This window comes from Quercus robur, chromosome 12 (genome assembly GCF_932294415.1).
Source record: "Quercus robur chromosome 12, dhQueRobu3.1, whole genome shotgun sequence".
Taxonomy (NCBI): domain Eukaryota; kingdom Viridiplantae; phylum Streptophyta; class Magnoliopsida; order Fagales; family Fagaceae; genus Quercus; species Quercus robur.
Genome location: NC_065545.1, coordinates 11571351 through 11588331, shown reverse-complemented (window position 1 = coordinate 11588331; position 16981 = coordinate 11571351). Strand labels below are relative to the sequence as shown.

Here is a 16981-nt window from a genome sequence, read left to right as displayed (position 1 = left end):
AAAGCTGAGTTAACTATGTCATTCAGCTTGGTATAGAACTCATCAAAAGACTCATCCTCCTCCATCTTTATCTCCTTAAAGCTAGTAGTGAGCTTTCGGAGCTTTGAATCCTTAACAGCCTTAGTCCCTTCATAGGTTGTCAGGAGGATGGTCCATGCTTCCTTTGCAGTTTTAGTTGAGGATATCTTCTTGAACTCCTTATTTATGACCGCACTGAAAATGACGTTCAATGCTCTGCTGTTGAAGTTTGTCACTTTGATCTTTGCATCAGCCTAATCAGCTGGCGTTTCCTTTGGCTTAGTCCAATCAGTCTCCATAGCTTGCCACACCTTCTTATCTAAAGACTGCAAGAAAACTCTCATGCGTACTTTCTAGTATACAAAGTTAGTGTCATCAAATAAAGGAGGTATAATAAGAGATTGTCCTCTATCCACGACAAACAGGGGTCAATGGATCACACAGTAAAGATTAAATCTAATCAGAGTGTGCTTACTTTGATACCATTTGATAGGCCAAAAATGTATTGACCCCTTCGGTAAATTAATCAATTAATTATCCAAGTGAATCAATTAGATTCAATTACATGCAATAAGCGTGGCAGCACAAATAAACCACCAAGTTAAATGTAGCAGAAAATAAATTTGACACAGGTAATTTGTTTACGAATGGGGAAAACCACCGATACAAAACCCCATCGGGTAGGGGTGGCAAAGTAAGCCCAAACCCATTCGCCCGCCCAAACCCACCCACTCTAATTAAACTCAAACCTACCCAATTATTAGTTGGGTTAAATGGGCATCAACCCAATTAGACCCAGTGATTGTTGGGTTTTACCTAAAAACCCATTGAGCCTCATTTAACCCAAAAACAGTATACTCAAATTCAACTCAGCCCTTCCCATTTAAAAAAAAAAAAAAAAAAAAAAAAAAAAGCCCTCAGACATTTCAGTCTTTCAAGGTTTTCATTTTCCTTCATTTTCTCGGCTTCCAAAAACTTCTCTTCCTCTCTCTCCTTGCTCTCTCTCTTTCTCTCTCTAGCTCTCACAAAGAATAATGAGGCATAACAAACACAGCACAAAGACCAGTGGATTTCTTGATGTGGCGGCGTGTGGGTTTTGACGTTTGTGTTTTAAAGTGGATTTCAAGCTAGGTTTTGGGTTGTGTTTATGTTTCGGTTTGGGTTTTGGCATTTGTATTTGTGTTTTGGTGTGATTTTAGGCTGGGTTTCGGGTTTTGTTTGTGTTTTAGGTTTGTGTTTTGGGCGTGGGTTACGGCCTTTCTCTGAGTTTCGGGCTAGTTGTTCTCAATCTGTTGGTTTCCATTTGGGTTGCTCATATTTTTGCTCTTTTTCTAATCTAGTTTTCTGCTCATTTTTGCTCATATTTCCGATCTGTTTGTCTTTCTGATCTAGTTTCGATCTGCATTTTATTTTTTGGTCTCAGACCACCGAGTCTCGCTTCTTAGGAACCATATCCGCTTCTTACAGTTCTTTTTTGTTTGTTTGGTTGCTGAGAAAGTGTAGGAAATGGAAGCTAAATGTTTAATAAATTAGGCTCCTTTTTATGTTAAAAAAAAAAAAAAATTGTTGTTTAGATAGTGTTGTTTGCATGCCGAGAAAGTGTGGGAAAATAAAAGGGGAAGGATGATCCAATTTGAAGTGATTTTCTTTTCAAGCTTGTATCTTTTGTTTAATTTGATTTTTTGGGAAAGTAGAATGGAGACTAGAGAGAGTGGAAAAGGGAATCCAAGAAAGTGTTGGGGTTTTCACTTTAATGGCATTTTGGTAATTTTGATAATTAGGTAATTGGGTGAGTTGGGGTTTACCCATAATAATTGGGTTGGGTTGGATTTGGGTTAGAAGTAATTAGTTAAATGGGTTTTATATACCCAACCCAATTATGCCCACCCTAAACCTATCCAAACCCACCAGTTTGACACCCCTACCACCAGGTGAATTTAAGGTCACCACTCTCAAAAATCCATTATTATTAAAACAAGCGGTTACAAGTAAAAGGAATCCCAATACCTAATACCAACCTACAGTTGAACCCTTACCCCAATACCTAATTGGACTTGTCTTGTAGCGGCATTCTCTCCGTTCAATGCATGAATCCCAGTATGTGACTAACACACCAACTTGAGGAAGATGTTGGCTGCAAAGTTTTTCAGTTCATCCAACAATAAAGATCAAGAAACTCCTTGGTCACAAAACCCTTAGCGTAAAGACGCAGTACCTTCTACAGAGAATATGATGAACTAGGGCAAATTTTGTCTCCAGTCACACAATGCATGTAAACTAGTGCAACCACCTTTGCATCAAGTGTGACGGCCCTTAAAATAATCCTTATAAATGTCTAGGGTTGTGAGAAAAGAAACCCTACATAAATACTCAAGGATATGCGTGTAATCAGATCCGGAATTTCTGATTTCGTAATTCTCGACAAATACAGCTTGTGTCGAGCTTGTGTCGAGTTTCAACATTAAATCTCAATAGAATTCTTTCTGTTAAGATTGTTGTCGAGTTTTAATGAACAACACTTCTTCACTTGTTTCTTGGTCAAATTTTGCATAGCTTCAATACTAAACTTGAACACTTGTTTCTTAAAGTACTGAACCCATTCTAGATCTACCCAATTACAAGTAAAGTGTGTTTTGTCAAAGGATTAGCTAATTATATCAAATATATCCCTAACAATAAGAAATAGAAAGAAAGCAAAAAAGGGGCTAAAGGAGCTTAAAGAAAGGAATTAGTAAATTGGCCAAAAGCAAAGGATGTGGTAATTGGGCCAGGGAAGCCTAAAAGATTTAGTAAAAGCCCATGGGAATGTAAGAAGTAAGAAAGGATGAAATGGGCCGAGGATGCCCTAAGGAATGAAACAAGTTGAGGATGCCTAAGGAATAAAATGGGCCGGGGAAGCCCAAGACGTTATATGGACTGACCCAGTAGGAATAGTGGGCAATATGGACTAAAGGAAGGAATAGCTCATGAAATTGGTATCGTAGGTCCCAAGGGAGCCCAGGAAACACAAGTTAAACGATATCATGGCAGAAACAATGTAGTGGCGTGGCAAGAGTACTAGTTAGCCCACAAACTAGAAGTGAAATGAGACAGGGGCTGAATTAAAGAAGAAACAAGATGCAAAGAATGAAAACCCAATGACTCATTCACACCACAAAGAGTAAAATAAGCAGCAGAAAACATAGTAGGACCAGACAAACTCGTAGGTAATGGCAAACGCGTGAACACCAGATAAGCAATGGACTCATTTGGGAGTGGAGTACGCACAAGGCTCAGACACCACCCACTTGCACCCAGTCAATACAAGGCCGGTGAGCAATGGGTCAAAGGTAAGAGAGGGTATGGTATGGTGGTGGGAAGAAGGGGGAAGCTTGTTCTGGGGTTCCCGTTCAAACTCTTTTAGGGGAAATGTCCTGTTGGGATGACATACCACCCAAAAGAAGCAAAGATGAGCTGGAATCACTAGGTGCACGCTATAGGAGTTTGTTAGAGAAAAATCCAGCCTTTATCCAAATGAGAGTGCTGTGGGAAGCAAGAAAACAAAACAAAACTACTTTTGTCTAGGAACAAAGTGTGGTACGGCCAATACAGAGTATGGTGGTGACTAGGCAGCCAGTAGACCAATGGGCAATTCGGGAAGGACACCCACAATAGGCCAAAAGTAGTTGAGGGGTAAAATGGTAAATCTTATCACGGCAGTTAGTATAAAAAGACCTTAGTCGTGCATAGTAAACAACAACAAGGAGGAATAGGAGAAAACATAGAATAATAGAGAAGTAGGAAACAAAGAAAACATAGAAGATAAACAATGAAAATAAGATAATCGAGAGGAAGCAAAACAGGAGTGTGAGGAATGGAAAGCATGCACCAATAGGTTACCCATTTCTCTCCCTCTCAATTACCTGCTCTCTAGCAAGTTAAGAATCTGAGATAAATCACTTAGGTCCATTTTCCAAAGTAGGTAATTTTTCTAGTAGGATTCCCTTGTGAGATTACCCATATTGGAGATTAGTTCCCTTCTTGGACTTAAATCTGTCAAGGAGCCAAGTTTAGCAAACTAACCCCCTTCCTTCTTTTATTATGATTGTTAAAGTGCTAACTTTCTTGTTACTAATTCATTCATGCCATACTTATATTATTGTATTTTCCTTTTGCAAAATTGTTTAAATATTATCTTTGGTCGGTAGTACGTACTTTAGTTAAAATATTTTAGCTATCTTGTTGTATTATGTTTCTCCTGCTATAACGTTTTTGTGACAGCGTTTCCTGCTGTGGGCTCGTGACCACATCAAGATTCCTACCAAGGGTTTTAACTTGCACACAAGTTGGCTTAAGGTGAGTTTCAATTAAGCCAGTTTTGACTTTCCTACCCCAGGATCATTGGGTTGTAATGTGGCAGGAGTAGCCTAGCCCAGTACATAAAAAAGTCCACCACAATTGTACATATGATATATCTATGTTATGTGGCTCAATAAATTTAAAACACTACCTCATTAAAACTCTATTATAAAAAACTTGAAGAAATTATTTTAATAACCTATACTATAATTTTTGAATTTTGATCAAGAGTTGGCTCTTCATTACATGCTTCCATCACGTAATTTAATTTAATTTAATTTAATCTTATTATTTAATTTTTTTCTAGTTATTATTAACTTATTATTGCTCTTTCGATGGATTTTTTTTAGAGGAGTCTTTCAACGATTTAAGTAAAATATTTTCAGCCTAATCATCTAGTTAGGTTTTAAGTTTCACTTTCTTCTCCAAAAAAAAAAAAAAAAAAAAAAAAAGAAAAAAAAAAGAAAAAAAAAAAAAGTTTGGGTGCTCTTTAGTCAGGTTCTGTAGTCCAGCAGGCTCAAATACAATTGGGAGCAATGTGGCCCACTGGGCTTCCATAAGATCTCACTGGAAACTCCAATTGTACTACAAATTAATATCTACTTTATATAGCGCCAAATTTTGTACTAACAAACAAACATATTGAAATGAAGGGTAAGTGGGTTCTATTTCCAAATTTCAGTATAAAAATCACTGGTGTATCTAATCATTTGCAATTTCTAAGTGGCAACAAAACCTCCCCAAAAAAATCAATAGTGCAACATAGTAAAAAAAGTCATTGAATGCCAAATCCAAGATTTTTTTTTTTTAATTTTTATTTTTTATGTAAAAGATTAGCCAAATCCAAGATTGGAACATATTAACAAAAATCATGGAATGCTAAATAATTTTTAGTTATCATTATTTTATTTTATTTTTTGGTTGATAATTCGATAGTTAAGAAATGGGGTATTTCCGTTACAAAAACTAGGAGTTGTCAACTAATTGAGCTCTTAGCTAATTATCATTTATTAATATAAATGAATATTTTCTTGTTGGGTTAGGTGGCTTCATGTGTAGGCGAAATATCATCGTGGGCCAGCCTACCCCAAATCTGAAAATTGCAAAGGCTAGGAATAAACTTGGCAAGCCCATAGAAACAAAAATTCTTAAACAGGCTCTATTTGTTAGTGTAGCATATTGTTCTGTAGTAAGGTTTGGCCCACTCGTCTTTCATCTGGAAACTCCAATTTCGTACTGCATGTACTACTTTTCTTTGCTAAAAAAAGTACTACATGTACTACTTTTCTTCCAAAAATCACGCATGTAGTTTCTAAGTACTAACTAGTAACTAGTCGATGGCAACAAAAAAAAAAAAAAAAAATCCAAGAAAAATAGACAAAGAAACTGTTTTTAATTTGGAAATTAATGATAATATAATACTACAAAAGAATGTAAAAAATCTTTAGTTACAATCTATCATCATCTATGCACGAGATCAGGAGGAGATCAATGATATTATTGGTTACGATTGATTATATATATAAGAATTAATTTCGTAATTATCTATGAACAAGATATTTTGCAAAGTGCAAACACATTGTAAAGTTTGTTTACATAGAGAAGCAGCTGTTGCCACTAGTTTTAACTACCAGTTTAAATACTTCTCTGGCCTTCTTAGAATAACCAACCGTCTCCCATCTCCTATGAGCTGATGGTCTTGGAAGGTTTTCTGGTACAATGGTCTCCAATGAATTCAGTCTCCAAGCCGGGCATGTTCTTTTCTCACTCCATCTTGCAACCTTCTCACTTGATGATTTCAAGACCATGGACATGGACATGTCTTCAGCAATGGCACGACTTTCGCCGCCTATGACTAAATTGCTCGTTTCGAATCCAATTATCATGCAAGCCATGCCTAGGACACATCGGTTTCTCCATGATCCTTCATTCTTCGAATTCCTATATACAGAAGAATCAATTGGTTAAAAATTAAGGTTAAATACCCTTTTGAGCATAGCTTGCATGTGATGAGAGTAAAAAAAAAGTTGGTTTTGTTTGACATACGATGTTATTACTTGAGGTGTTTTTGGAGAAAGAGAAGAGTTTGAAGCAGCTGCTGGGGTTGGAGGGGAGATATTGAAGCAGCAACTAGTTGTAAGGGCCATCTCTCTTCCTCTCTCTTCTTTAAACGTTAATGCAAATTATGATGAAAGTCCTGTACAGTACTATCATATATAGAGGGTTTGAGGGACTCTGTTTTGTTGGTTAAAAAAAAAAAAAAGATCGAGAGGTGTTGAATTAGTAGTTGGTCAGACCACGGTAGCTGACAAAGACCACAAGGGTGGCACTTTGTGTTTAGAGTTTAGACACGTGGGTTGGACCCTCCTCAATCAGAGGAAAGGGGCTAGCTAGCTTGCTTAATTCCTTGCTTGCCGTCTTGTACCGACTTTTCTTTTGGGACGCGTGTTGGGAAGAGTTTCCTGTTGAAGATTGAGAGAGAGACAAGGAGAGCCTTATGAATTCTCATATCACACGATGCATGCAGTTGCACCAACCCATCTACCTGAGGTTTGCAAGCTTGAATTTCCTTTGCGTCATTCATTTAAGCATCGTCCTGTTTTTCCAATTTGCTTATGAAAATTTTCTATAAGGGTTTGATTGGACTCTGATTGCCATAATTACTGAACTAATTAATGTACATAAGAAATGTTGATTTTTATACTGAATGTGACTGATATACCCAGACATATATAGCAGTAGAATGTTAATTAAGCCATTTTATAAAAATGTGTAGACACAATTCGTTCTTTCTAATACATATGAGAGAGAGAGAGATAGAGAGATGCCTCATTTAACCATGTCGTTATCGGCTTGCATCTCACTTAGATATGGTTCCTCTTACATGCTTATGGCCTCCCATATAGAAAACAACTAACTGGTGCTGGCGTTTTCTCCATTTCTATCAAATGGTATCAATACTAACTTAGTAACTCCACGTGGTTTGGATCTAGGCCTCGATGAGAATATTAAGAATTTAAATGGGAGAGATTGTTATGCCATAAATTATTTGGATTGGATTGGATAAGTGTGTGTTGTGTAGGCATGTATTGAGTCCCACATCATATATTTATTAGGTTAAACTAGGTTATTTAAGTAGTTACAAAAAGTTTCAATTGCAACTTGACTAGTTTTTTTTGTGAGTACAATCCACGTGTAGTTAGTGTTTTCTCATGTTCTAATAAATGATATCAAAACCAACCTAATGATGCCATGTGGTTTGAGGGCAATGCAACATAATGTTTGCAACTTTTTCTCTCTCTCTCTCTCTTTTTTTTTTTTTTTTTGGTGGAGAATCATATAACTTAATGGGTCCAGTTAATGTGTGCCCTTAGCGCACACATTAAACTTTCTATTTTTGGAAAAAAATTTCTTGAGAATTGAAAAAGTTTGGCACGCATTAAACTTTCTATTTTTGGAAAAAAATTTCTCGAGAATGGAAAAAGTAACTTTTTCCATTCTCGAGAAATTTTTTTCCAAAAATGGAAATTAATGTGTGCCTTCACACATTAGTAAAATCCTAACTTAATTACTCTTTTTGGGATGTAGTAGATATGCGATTAACGTTTTTCGGATAGTGGCAACATACTTTCCCAAAAAAAAAAAAAAAAACAAGGAGGTTTGTTTGCCTCATCTTTTGATTCGGTCCTATGTGGACCCAAGATTTGCAGTTATGAAATTAGTTTGGTCCAAAGAAATCAATGGATCAACAGCCTTTCGCCTTGCTAAGAAAAGAAAGGAATCAAAGACTCAAGTTTTATCCCAAACTGCTCGAGCTACGCTCATATATAATGTATATTCTTACTATTATTACATCATACTAGATGTCATCTTTCCAATTACCAAAAAATATTTGTCATAAAATTGAAGCCAAACTCAGATATATCTTCTCCCCCCCCCCCCCCCCCCCCCCCCCCCAAATAACCATCTCTACGTCAGGCCACAGGAAACTCTTTGTAAGCCAAAAATTGTTAGAGGTCTTGGCTTTAGAAGCCTTGAATCAAAAGTGGGTTGGGTTGGGTTACACCCAAAAATGCTAACAAAACTTGTGTCAAAATTCCCAAATCCAAATACTTCGAACTCGAGGCCACTGTTTTCTAACATGAACCTAGGAAAAAAAATAAAGATAAAAAAAATCCTCTATTTGGATTGGCATATGCAAATCCATCCCATTGATAAACAAGGGTCTTTGTCAACTTATAGATTTATTGGTATATTGATGCAAACATCTGGCATGACTCTTGAATCCCACACATAAAATTTAATCCCTGTACTTTTCATCCTGCAAAATGATGGCTACTAGAGATTGAATGGGCAACTTCTACTTCAAATAGGCCATGAACTAGATCAGATTTATTCTCAACAAGTTCCTAAGAAGTGAATTCATTTTTTTCATTGGGTTTGGGTAAAAACCAAATGTCTTGAGCGACTGATCTGGTAGAACAACTTAAAAGGTAAAGAAGTATCATTAATTTCTTTATGCTCGTTCCAAGTTTGAAGTACCGTTTGTGCAAATAAGAATCCCCTTCTTTACATGATTTATTCTGCATATCAATACATGATTTCTTCTTCATATAGATAGATATAGGATCTATAGAGTAATTAATTAGAAGTACATTTTGTGCAACAACCGTTCCTATATGATGTGATAGAAAAGGATCCCATGATCATGAATTAATTTAACCTGGGATCACAAATCCCAAAGGGAGACTACAATTGACTGAATTGAATAATTAATATAACATATAGGAATAACAATTTTTATTTTGAGTTTTGGCCTAACTATATTATATTAACTATTTATTCTTTCAATTCTCATTTAATGTGAGACTTCTCTTACATGTATATATCCAATATCATATGAAATGAGGGAATTCAACTTGGAATATTGTATACTTTATTCATTTAAAGATTGAGGTATTTTTAATATTATTATTATTTTAAATTGAGTTTCTATTTTTTTTATTATACTAATTCTATAGTTACAATGGGAGATGAGAGAAATTTGAATCCTAGATATTTATGTTGGAAATATTAAGAAATGTCATTGAGTTATAAGGTTTTTAATCCGAGCATATATTCTTGATAGAGAGTTTTGATGAAATTCAATGATGAGATCTTTTTTTTTTTTTTTTTTTTTTTGGATAAATGGGATCCTAATTTAATTTGCCAATAGGCATAGCTAATAAATTGACACATATTACAGTTGCGTTTGTTATTGGTTTAAAAAGTCAGTTTATTTTACTATTTAACTTATTTTTACTATTATTCATGGATCACACTGCACTTTTTGGTACTGTATATTCATGGGTTTCATTATACTATTTTAACTAACTTTTACTTTTATCTACCGTACTTTCAACAAAAAAGTTTTTAGTTTTAATTAAATAAGCGGATCCCTTAGTTGAAATAGTATAGTGAGACTATGAATAGTATCAAAAAATGTAGTGAGACTCATAAATAATAGTAAAAATAAGCTAAATAGTAAAATAAGTTGACAAAATTAATCATGTCAAATGGACATTACATATATTGATTTTTTTTTTGAGAAATATATATATATATATATATATTGATTTTTAAATGAATTAAACTGAAATTAGTAACGAACTCATGGACTCATGGAGAGTATAGCCCTCGTATTAGACTTCTTAACTCAAATGATGTGGATAGAAAAGAAAAAAAACCAAACAAAAAAAAAAAAAACAAGAAGTTGAAATAGTAAGTACTAAAAATAGGCAGTTCACTAGTTTGTATTGTTTATTATGAAATTCACTGGCAGTTGTACTTATAAAAGATAAAACTAAGTTTGACTTTTTTATGCTAAAAAGGGAAGAAGATATTATAAGGTTGTGTTTGACATTCACTTAAAAAATTATTTTTTTATTATATTATTTTGATTTTTTTTATTATTCGGTTTATTTTTACTACTATTTATGGGTTTTATTGTATTTTTTGATATTATTTATGGGTCCTATTATAATATTTCAGATACTTTTTAGTTTTATTTATAATACTTTCAGCAATTTTTTTTAAAATTTTGGGGCAGTTTCGATCCCACGTTTCTGCGTTGCGTTTTCTGGCCATGCGCGTTTTCCTTTTTTTTTTTTTTTTTTTTTGCTTCAGCTGCACCTTTTGACTAAAGTCAGTAGTGAACAGTGCACTCGTGCACTGTTCATGAGTACTACAAATTATATTTTTCATCAACTTTTTCATTAAAAATGAGTCCCATAATACTATTCACACATTTAAAAATTATTTTACTACAATATTTTTAGTTTTCAGTTTCAGCAAAATAAGTTCTATCCAAACAGACCCTTTAGCTAAATAAACTATTCCCAAATGGATGCTCATAGTAATATCTAAATATGTTCCATTAAAAAAAAAAAGAAAAAAAAATCCATCAAAAAAGTAATATCTAAACATGTTTCATCAAAAAAAGTAATATCTAAATATGTAATATTTTGCAGATATTTGCCGTAAAAAAAAAAAAAAAAAAGATGCTATGTCCACAATATTTTTACAACAAATCATAGGTGGTTAGTTGTTATTGGTTTAAATTTGAAACTAACAATAAAATTACTTTTTTGTCCTAACAATAATAACTAATAACAATCTGTCACTTAAGATTTGTTGTAAAAATATTATAGACATATCATTTCTAAAAAAAAAAAAAATCCAAAAAAAAGAAAGAAAGAAGCTTACGTTTTGTCTGTCTTCCTATCCCGGAGGAGAAGGAGAACTTGGAGAAGTAAGCATTAGCAAAGTGACGTTACTAAGAAAACAAAAGGGTAAAAAAAAAACAAAAACAAATAACACAAAACAAAAACAGAAGTTAAAGTGAAGTGACGTTACTAAAAGAAAGAAAGAAAGAAAACAACGTCGTCGTTTCGATGCTAGAAAGGAAAGCAACACCAACACCTGTTACTCTCTAGACAACAAACGAAGTAAACATTAAACAAAGTCAACACTCAGAAACCCAGCAAAAACAACAAACAAAAAGCAGTGCCCCCTCTCTCAAGTCTCAACCTCGTTCTAATCGCCCCAAATCTCTCTCTCTCTAGCTCCTCCTTCTCTTTCTAGTAAGTCTACACCATAAACCCTAATGCTCTGCACTGCAAAACCTCTATAACCCACTTACATTCTCTCTCTCTCTCTCTTTTTGGTAGATTTGGGTTTAAAGGTTTGATATATGATGTGAAAAATGGAGGGTCAAAGTAAAGGGAGCTCAAGCGAGGGTCGCCCTCCGAACCCTCTCTCCGCCGCTACAGCCACCGCCTACCGCCCCTGTTTCAGCACCGACCGCCTCCCTCTGCCTTGTAACAAATCTCTCATTCGCCACCCTTCTCTCGTTAGTTCCTTTCTTCTTTCTCACTCTTTCTATTTTTATTTTTGGGGTTTCCTTTATTCCTTTTAGATTCATTTGTAGTTCAATTCAATGCTTCTTCTCTAACATTTTTATTTATTTATTTTATTTTGTTACTGTTGGTTATTTGTTTAGCATTACTTGAAAGAAAAGAAAAAAAATTTTGAAGGCTATGTTTGGATTTTCTTAGCTACATTTGAATGCTTTTTTTTTTTTGGTTTCAGATATAAAGTAGATGTTTTGTTATGAATTTTAGTATAATTGTGATTTTTAAGGTTTTGATTGGAATTTTGGCAGATGAAGAGTAAGGCCTCGGATGTGTGTGTGGAACCGGGGCATGGTCTAGAGAATTGTGAGTCTGAGTTCATCCCAATTGTTCGCTCCGGGGCGTGGGCTGACATGGGGTTTCGTGCAAAAATGGAAGATGTATATGTTTGTGTTGACAACTTTGCTCAGGATTATGGGCTCGAGAATTTTACTGATGCGCCCAATGCCTTCTACGCAGTATTTATCTTCTATTATTACTATTGTTAATCACCTTACTTGTTACTGTTTTTTTCACAGTTTTCAGTTTAATGTATATGGTTCTTGTAGAGTGGTTATATATGCTTATTTATGGAAGCTAGCTATCAAAGAATCTTGGCGGTTTGTTAATAACTTAATTGTTGTTATTTGAATGAAATGCATCATGATACAAGGCGTTTTGCTAGTTCTTTTGAGTAATAATAAGAGTGCTACTTTGGATTTTTGTCTACCCTTTTTTGATTCATCAAGAAAAGAGAAAGTTATGTAAGATTTTGATGCACATGCTATGTTATGTGAAATCCACTTATCATTCTGAAAATGTTACTGCTAGTTCTTTCCATTTCTATTTCTATTGATCACCATCTCCACGAATTCAGTGCTGGATTGTCCAGTATGAGGGGAAGGTCAGACCTGGAACAGGAGATTTCATAGGGGTTTTCATGACTAAGTGTTGGAGGCGGTTGATTCTTTCTTATAGCTCCTATGCTCCAATATTCCTAGGAGGAAGGGTGGTGACAGGATAATATGGAAATTGAAAGGGAGTGGCATCTTTAATGTCCGCTCTTATTATGAGGCCAAGCACTGACTGACTCTTTTCTCTGGAAGAGTATTTGGTGTGCTAAGGCCCCTAAGAGGGTCTCCTATTTTTGTTTGGACAAGAACTTGTGGGAAGCTCCTTACTTGTGATAATCTTATTAGGTGAGGTTTGACCATCGTTGGGTGGTGTTGTATGTGTTGGTTTAGTGGGAAGAGACCATATGTTGATCCATTGTGATGTTGCTCTTATTGAGAGGGTTGGCATCTTTACTGTCGGCTCTTATTACAAGGCTATTTGAGCTGCACCAACTAACTCTTTTCCCTAGAAGAGTATTTGGTGTGCTAAGGCCCCTAAGAGGGTCTCCTTTTTGGTTTGGACAGCAACCTGTGGGAAGCTCCTTGTGATAATCTTATTAAGTGAGGTTTGACTGTAGTTGGGTGGTGCTGTATGTGTTGGTGTAGTGGGGAGGCAGTAAGCCATTTGTTGATCCATTGTGACGTTGCTTATGCGTAATGGAGCCTAGTTTTTAGACTGTTTGGGATCCATTGGGTGCTACCAAGGCAGGTGGTTGATCTTTTATCTGGGTGGAGGAATTGGTTTGGGTAGCACTCTTTGAAAATTTGGAACTTTTACCATTATGTTTGATGTGGCTATTGTGGAGGGAGTGAAATCGTACTTTTGAGGATATGGATGGATACAAGTATCTGCTAGAAGATTTTCTAAGTCATACTTTGTTTGATTGGTCTGGAGCATGGGGTCTTACAGACTGTACCACTCTTTTAGATTTCATAGAATCACTTCCTTTTTTGCAAAAAATCTTTTGTAATTCTTTTAGGTTATGGAGCGCTCATCATTGTGAGCTTGTGTAACCTTATTTATTTATTAATAAATCTAATTACTTTTGATCTATTGAAAAAAATAAAATAAATCTAATTACTTTTCCAAAAAAAAAAAAAAAAAAACTCCACATCTTTCCTTCTCTTTGAGATTAGGTGGTCTCTTCTGAATTAATTTTTGTTTTCAAATAAAATTTATATTATTTATAGAAAACTTATATTGTCTTCTCTACATCCAACCTTTCCCAACATAATGGAGGTATGAGGTAATGGTGGTTTTCATGGAGGAGGTGGTGTTGTGATGTAATTGTGAAGTGAATTTTATGGCTTGTGGTGGTGGTCATGAGTTCAATGTTAATGGTGTATGTTACCAGAAGCAAAATTTTCTGTTCCCACTTTGCTTGCCAATTGCTGTGAAAGTTCACTGGAGATGCTTGAATATTAGTTGCTTCTTTACTTGTCAGGTTTTCCAGTTAGGTTTTATGCAGGTCTTACAAGATATTTTGTTTTCTAATTTAGTATTGTTCAACATTAGTGCATTTTTGGCCGTTCAGGTGTTTGATGGGCATGGTGGAAAGCATGCTGCTGACTTTGCTTGCTGTCATTTGCCAAAGTTCATTGTTGAGGATGAAGATTTCCCAAGGGATATTGAAAGGGTTGTTGCTTCGGCATTTCTGCAAACTGACACTGCCTTTGCAGAAGCTTGCTCCTTGGATGCTGCCCTAGCATCTGGCACTACTGCTTTGGCAGCTCTTGTTGTTGGAAGGTTAGAATTTTTCTACGAACCAAATTTACATACACGTTTCTCACTTTTCTAGTTTGTGTTTATGATCTTTTTTTAAAGGTGAGCAATACTCTTCTGATGAAAAGTTGTTGTGGGACACTGTTAATCCCCTGAACTCGCTAGCTTGCTTTCCACAAGCTTTTTCAGTGATTCAGGAGCACTGAGTGGACTTAATTTAGTTATTATGTGACAAATGTAAATTATGTTTCCGGATTTTGAGTTTGTTCAAGCATACCTTTCCCTTAAACTCAGTTAAAATCAATGGTTATATATGTGATGTCTGGTCTTACATGTGACTGTTGTTCCCTTGTCCTCCAAATTAAGTTCAGACAGACTATACCAACCTGTGATGTTTCTCTCAGATGATAAACAAAGTTGAACCGTATTTCAACAAAATAAGCCTCTTGTACAGGATTTTCTATGCGTCCTGTGGTCCAAAATGTATGCAATCCTGTCCAAATTTTGTTCATAAAAATTAATTTTCTTTAAGTGACTGGCTCACTCATCTAGCTAGTTGGTTTGTTTGTGTAAGCCAAGCTGTCTTGGCTTTATCCAGAGGTTTGTTATTGGGCTTGTGAGTTGGGCCTTTAGCTCAAGAATATACATAGTTTTAGTCACTTGCGTACAATAATGGGGCATTTGGATGTCCTGTAAATTATTGGATGATTCTGATATATTTGAAATGAGTTTCTTGTGTTTTGACAGCAAAGAGAGAAGCAGCATCTCTTATAGAATTGCATGAGTTGATTGACGTTGTGTTAACCCACAATGGAACATTATATTTTTTTGGTTGGATTTCTTTGTTGATAAAAAATTTTATTTGTTAAAAATTAAATGGCCACTTAGTCATGAGTCCTAAATCCAAAATTTATGGATTATTTTGGCCTAGTATAAAAGTTGGTCTGAGATGAAAATATTGTTATATTGTAACATCAATCTGATGGTACTTTCTGATGGCAGGTTGTTGGTGGTGGCAAATGCTGGAGATTGTCGAGCAGTGCTGTGCCGCCGTGGCAAAGCAATTGAAATGTCGAGGGATCACAAACCACTTTGCATCAAAGAGATGAAACGAATCGAGGCATCTGGAGGCTATATATGTGATGGCTACCTCAATGGACAACTTAATGTTACTCGTGCTTTGGGAGACTGGCATATGGAAGGAATGAAAGGTGGGGATGGTGGGCCACTCAGTGCAGAGCCTGAGCTTAAGTCCACAAAATTGACGGAGGAAGACGAATTCCTCATCATAGGCTGTGATGGAATCTGGGATGTGTTTAGGAGTCAAAATGCTGTGGATTTTGCTCGGCGCAGACTTCAGGAGCATAATGACCCAGCCTTGTGTAGTAAGGATCTGGTTGATGAGGCTTTGAAGAGGAAGAGTGGGGATAATTTAGCTGCTGTTGTGGTCTGTTTTCAACACCAGCCTCCCCCCAACTTGGTCGCCCCACGCTCTAGGGTGCAGAGGAGCTTTTCTGCAGAAGGTTTGAGGGAGTTGCAAAGCTTCTTAGATAGTTTGGCAAATTGAGATGGTGACACAGCTTTCCTCTTCTTTTTTTCTTTCTTAAATTATTTTTTAATCGTTTTAATTCAGAAATTTATTGTAGTTTTAGTTTTAGATGCTGAGGGAGAATCTTGAGTCCCACCTGTAACATATGCGGCAGCAAGTCAATAACATGATTTGTTGTTTCCTTTGAAGTTGATTTATCTTTTGTCTGCCTTAGTTCAGGCATTTCCTGATTCGGAAATATTTATTCCTTGATGTCTTGGATTATAACTGTGAATTAATTTATTTGACTGTTTAGATCTTCTGTGTGTGTGTGATTCGTTCTGTGATAATAACCAACTCTTCTGATTTGGGAAGCTTCTCTTCAATGCTTTTCTGACTGAAGGGCTAAGGGAGTTTTACTTTAGGTCATGCAGCAGGGTGCTGTTTTCATGGATTCACTCCTGTAACTACTTAGTGTTAACCAATTAAGGAAGTAACAGGGCGTATGATTGTATGACTTTAGATAGAATAGAATGAAGAAAAGAATACGTGTGGCTGATCTTAACTAATTTGTTTAAGATCTATAACCGACTTCAAAATTTTGAGACTAAGGCGTTGATAGGTTAGTGCTTAACTATTAGATAAAACAAGTCGTAGACCTACACGATGTATGAAAATAAATAATTATTTTGTATTGTAATATAATGTATAATTTTTTTTTTCTAAAATTTGTTGACGGTAATTTGTTCTCCCTACAAATTAAACAATTTCTATTCAAATTAGGTTTATTTCGGTCCAATTTGATCCACTCGGTCTACTCAGTAAATTTTGGTCCCCTTTAGTTCATTTTTGACTAATTGGGTCTTAAATTGATTCTTTTTGTAGTTTTTTTTTTTTTTTTTTTTTTTTTTTTTTTTTTTTTTTTAACATGTTTAGCTCAAAATTTCATTTTTAAAAAAAATAATTTTTGTGTTGAAAAGTATGAAATTTTATTATATTTGGGCTAAACTCTTTAGTTTTGAGTTAAAAAATATAAAGAAAATAGCCATTA

At 35.3% G+C, this 16981-nt stretch overlaps 2 protein-coding genes across 2 annotated transcripts; one reads left to right on the top strand and one right to left on the bottom strand.

Annotated features, from left to right (window-relative positions):
- Nucleotides 1-5839: 5839 nt before the first annotated feature.
- On the bottom strand, nucleotides 5840-6572 carry LOC126709997 (protein CHLOROPLAST VESICULATION). The gene is made up of 2 exons (XM_050410379.1): nucleotides 6403-6572; nucleotides 5840-6297 (listed from the first exon to the last, which is right to left on the bottom strand). The coding sequence occupies exons 1-2, from the start codon at nucleotides 6501-6503 to the stop codon at nucleotides 5949-5951; spliced, it is 450 nt and encodes a 149-aa protein (XP_050266336.1). The 5' UTR covers nucleotides 6504-6572; the 3' UTR covers nucleotides 5840-5948.
- Nucleotides 6573-11321: 4749 nt separating this feature from the next.
- On the top strand, nucleotides 11322-16252 carry LOC126709073 (probable protein phosphatase 2C 22). Its single transcript, XM_050409153.1, has 4 exons — nucleotides 11322-11746; nucleotides 12059-12265; nucleotides 14215-14426; nucleotides 15405-16252. The coding sequence occupies exons 1-4, from the start codon at nucleotides 11600-11602 to the stop codon at nucleotides 15967-15969; spliced, it is 1131 nt and encodes a 376-aa protein (XP_050265110.1). The 5' UTR covers nucleotides 11322-11599; the 3' UTR covers nucleotides 15970-16252.
- The last annotated feature ends 729 nt before the right edge of the window (nucleotides 16253-16981 follow it).

Bases quoted from the DNA above. Each gene is read 5' to 3' on its own strand.
- LOC126709997 (XM_050410379.1), bottom strand. From the start codon at position 6,503: ATGGCCCTTACAACTAGTTGCTGCTTCAATATCTCCCCTCCAACCCCA. The intron at 6,298-6,402 runs GTATGTCAAACA...TTCTGTATATAG, and splicing joins ACACCTCAAGTAATAACATC to GAATTCGAAGAATGAAGGAT.
- LOC126709073 (XM_050409153.1), top strand. From the start codon at position 11,600: ATGGAGGGTCAAAGTAAAGGGAGCTCAAGCGAGGGTCGCCCTCCGAAC. The intron at 12,266-14,214 runs GTATTTATCTTC...TTGGCCGTTCAG, and splicing joins CGCCCAATGCCTTCTACGCA to GTGTTTGATGGGCATGGTGG. The intron at 14,427-15,404 runs GTTAGAATTTTT...TTCTGATGGCAG, and splicing joins GCAGCTCTTGTTGTTGGAAG to GTTGTTGGTGGTGGCAAATG.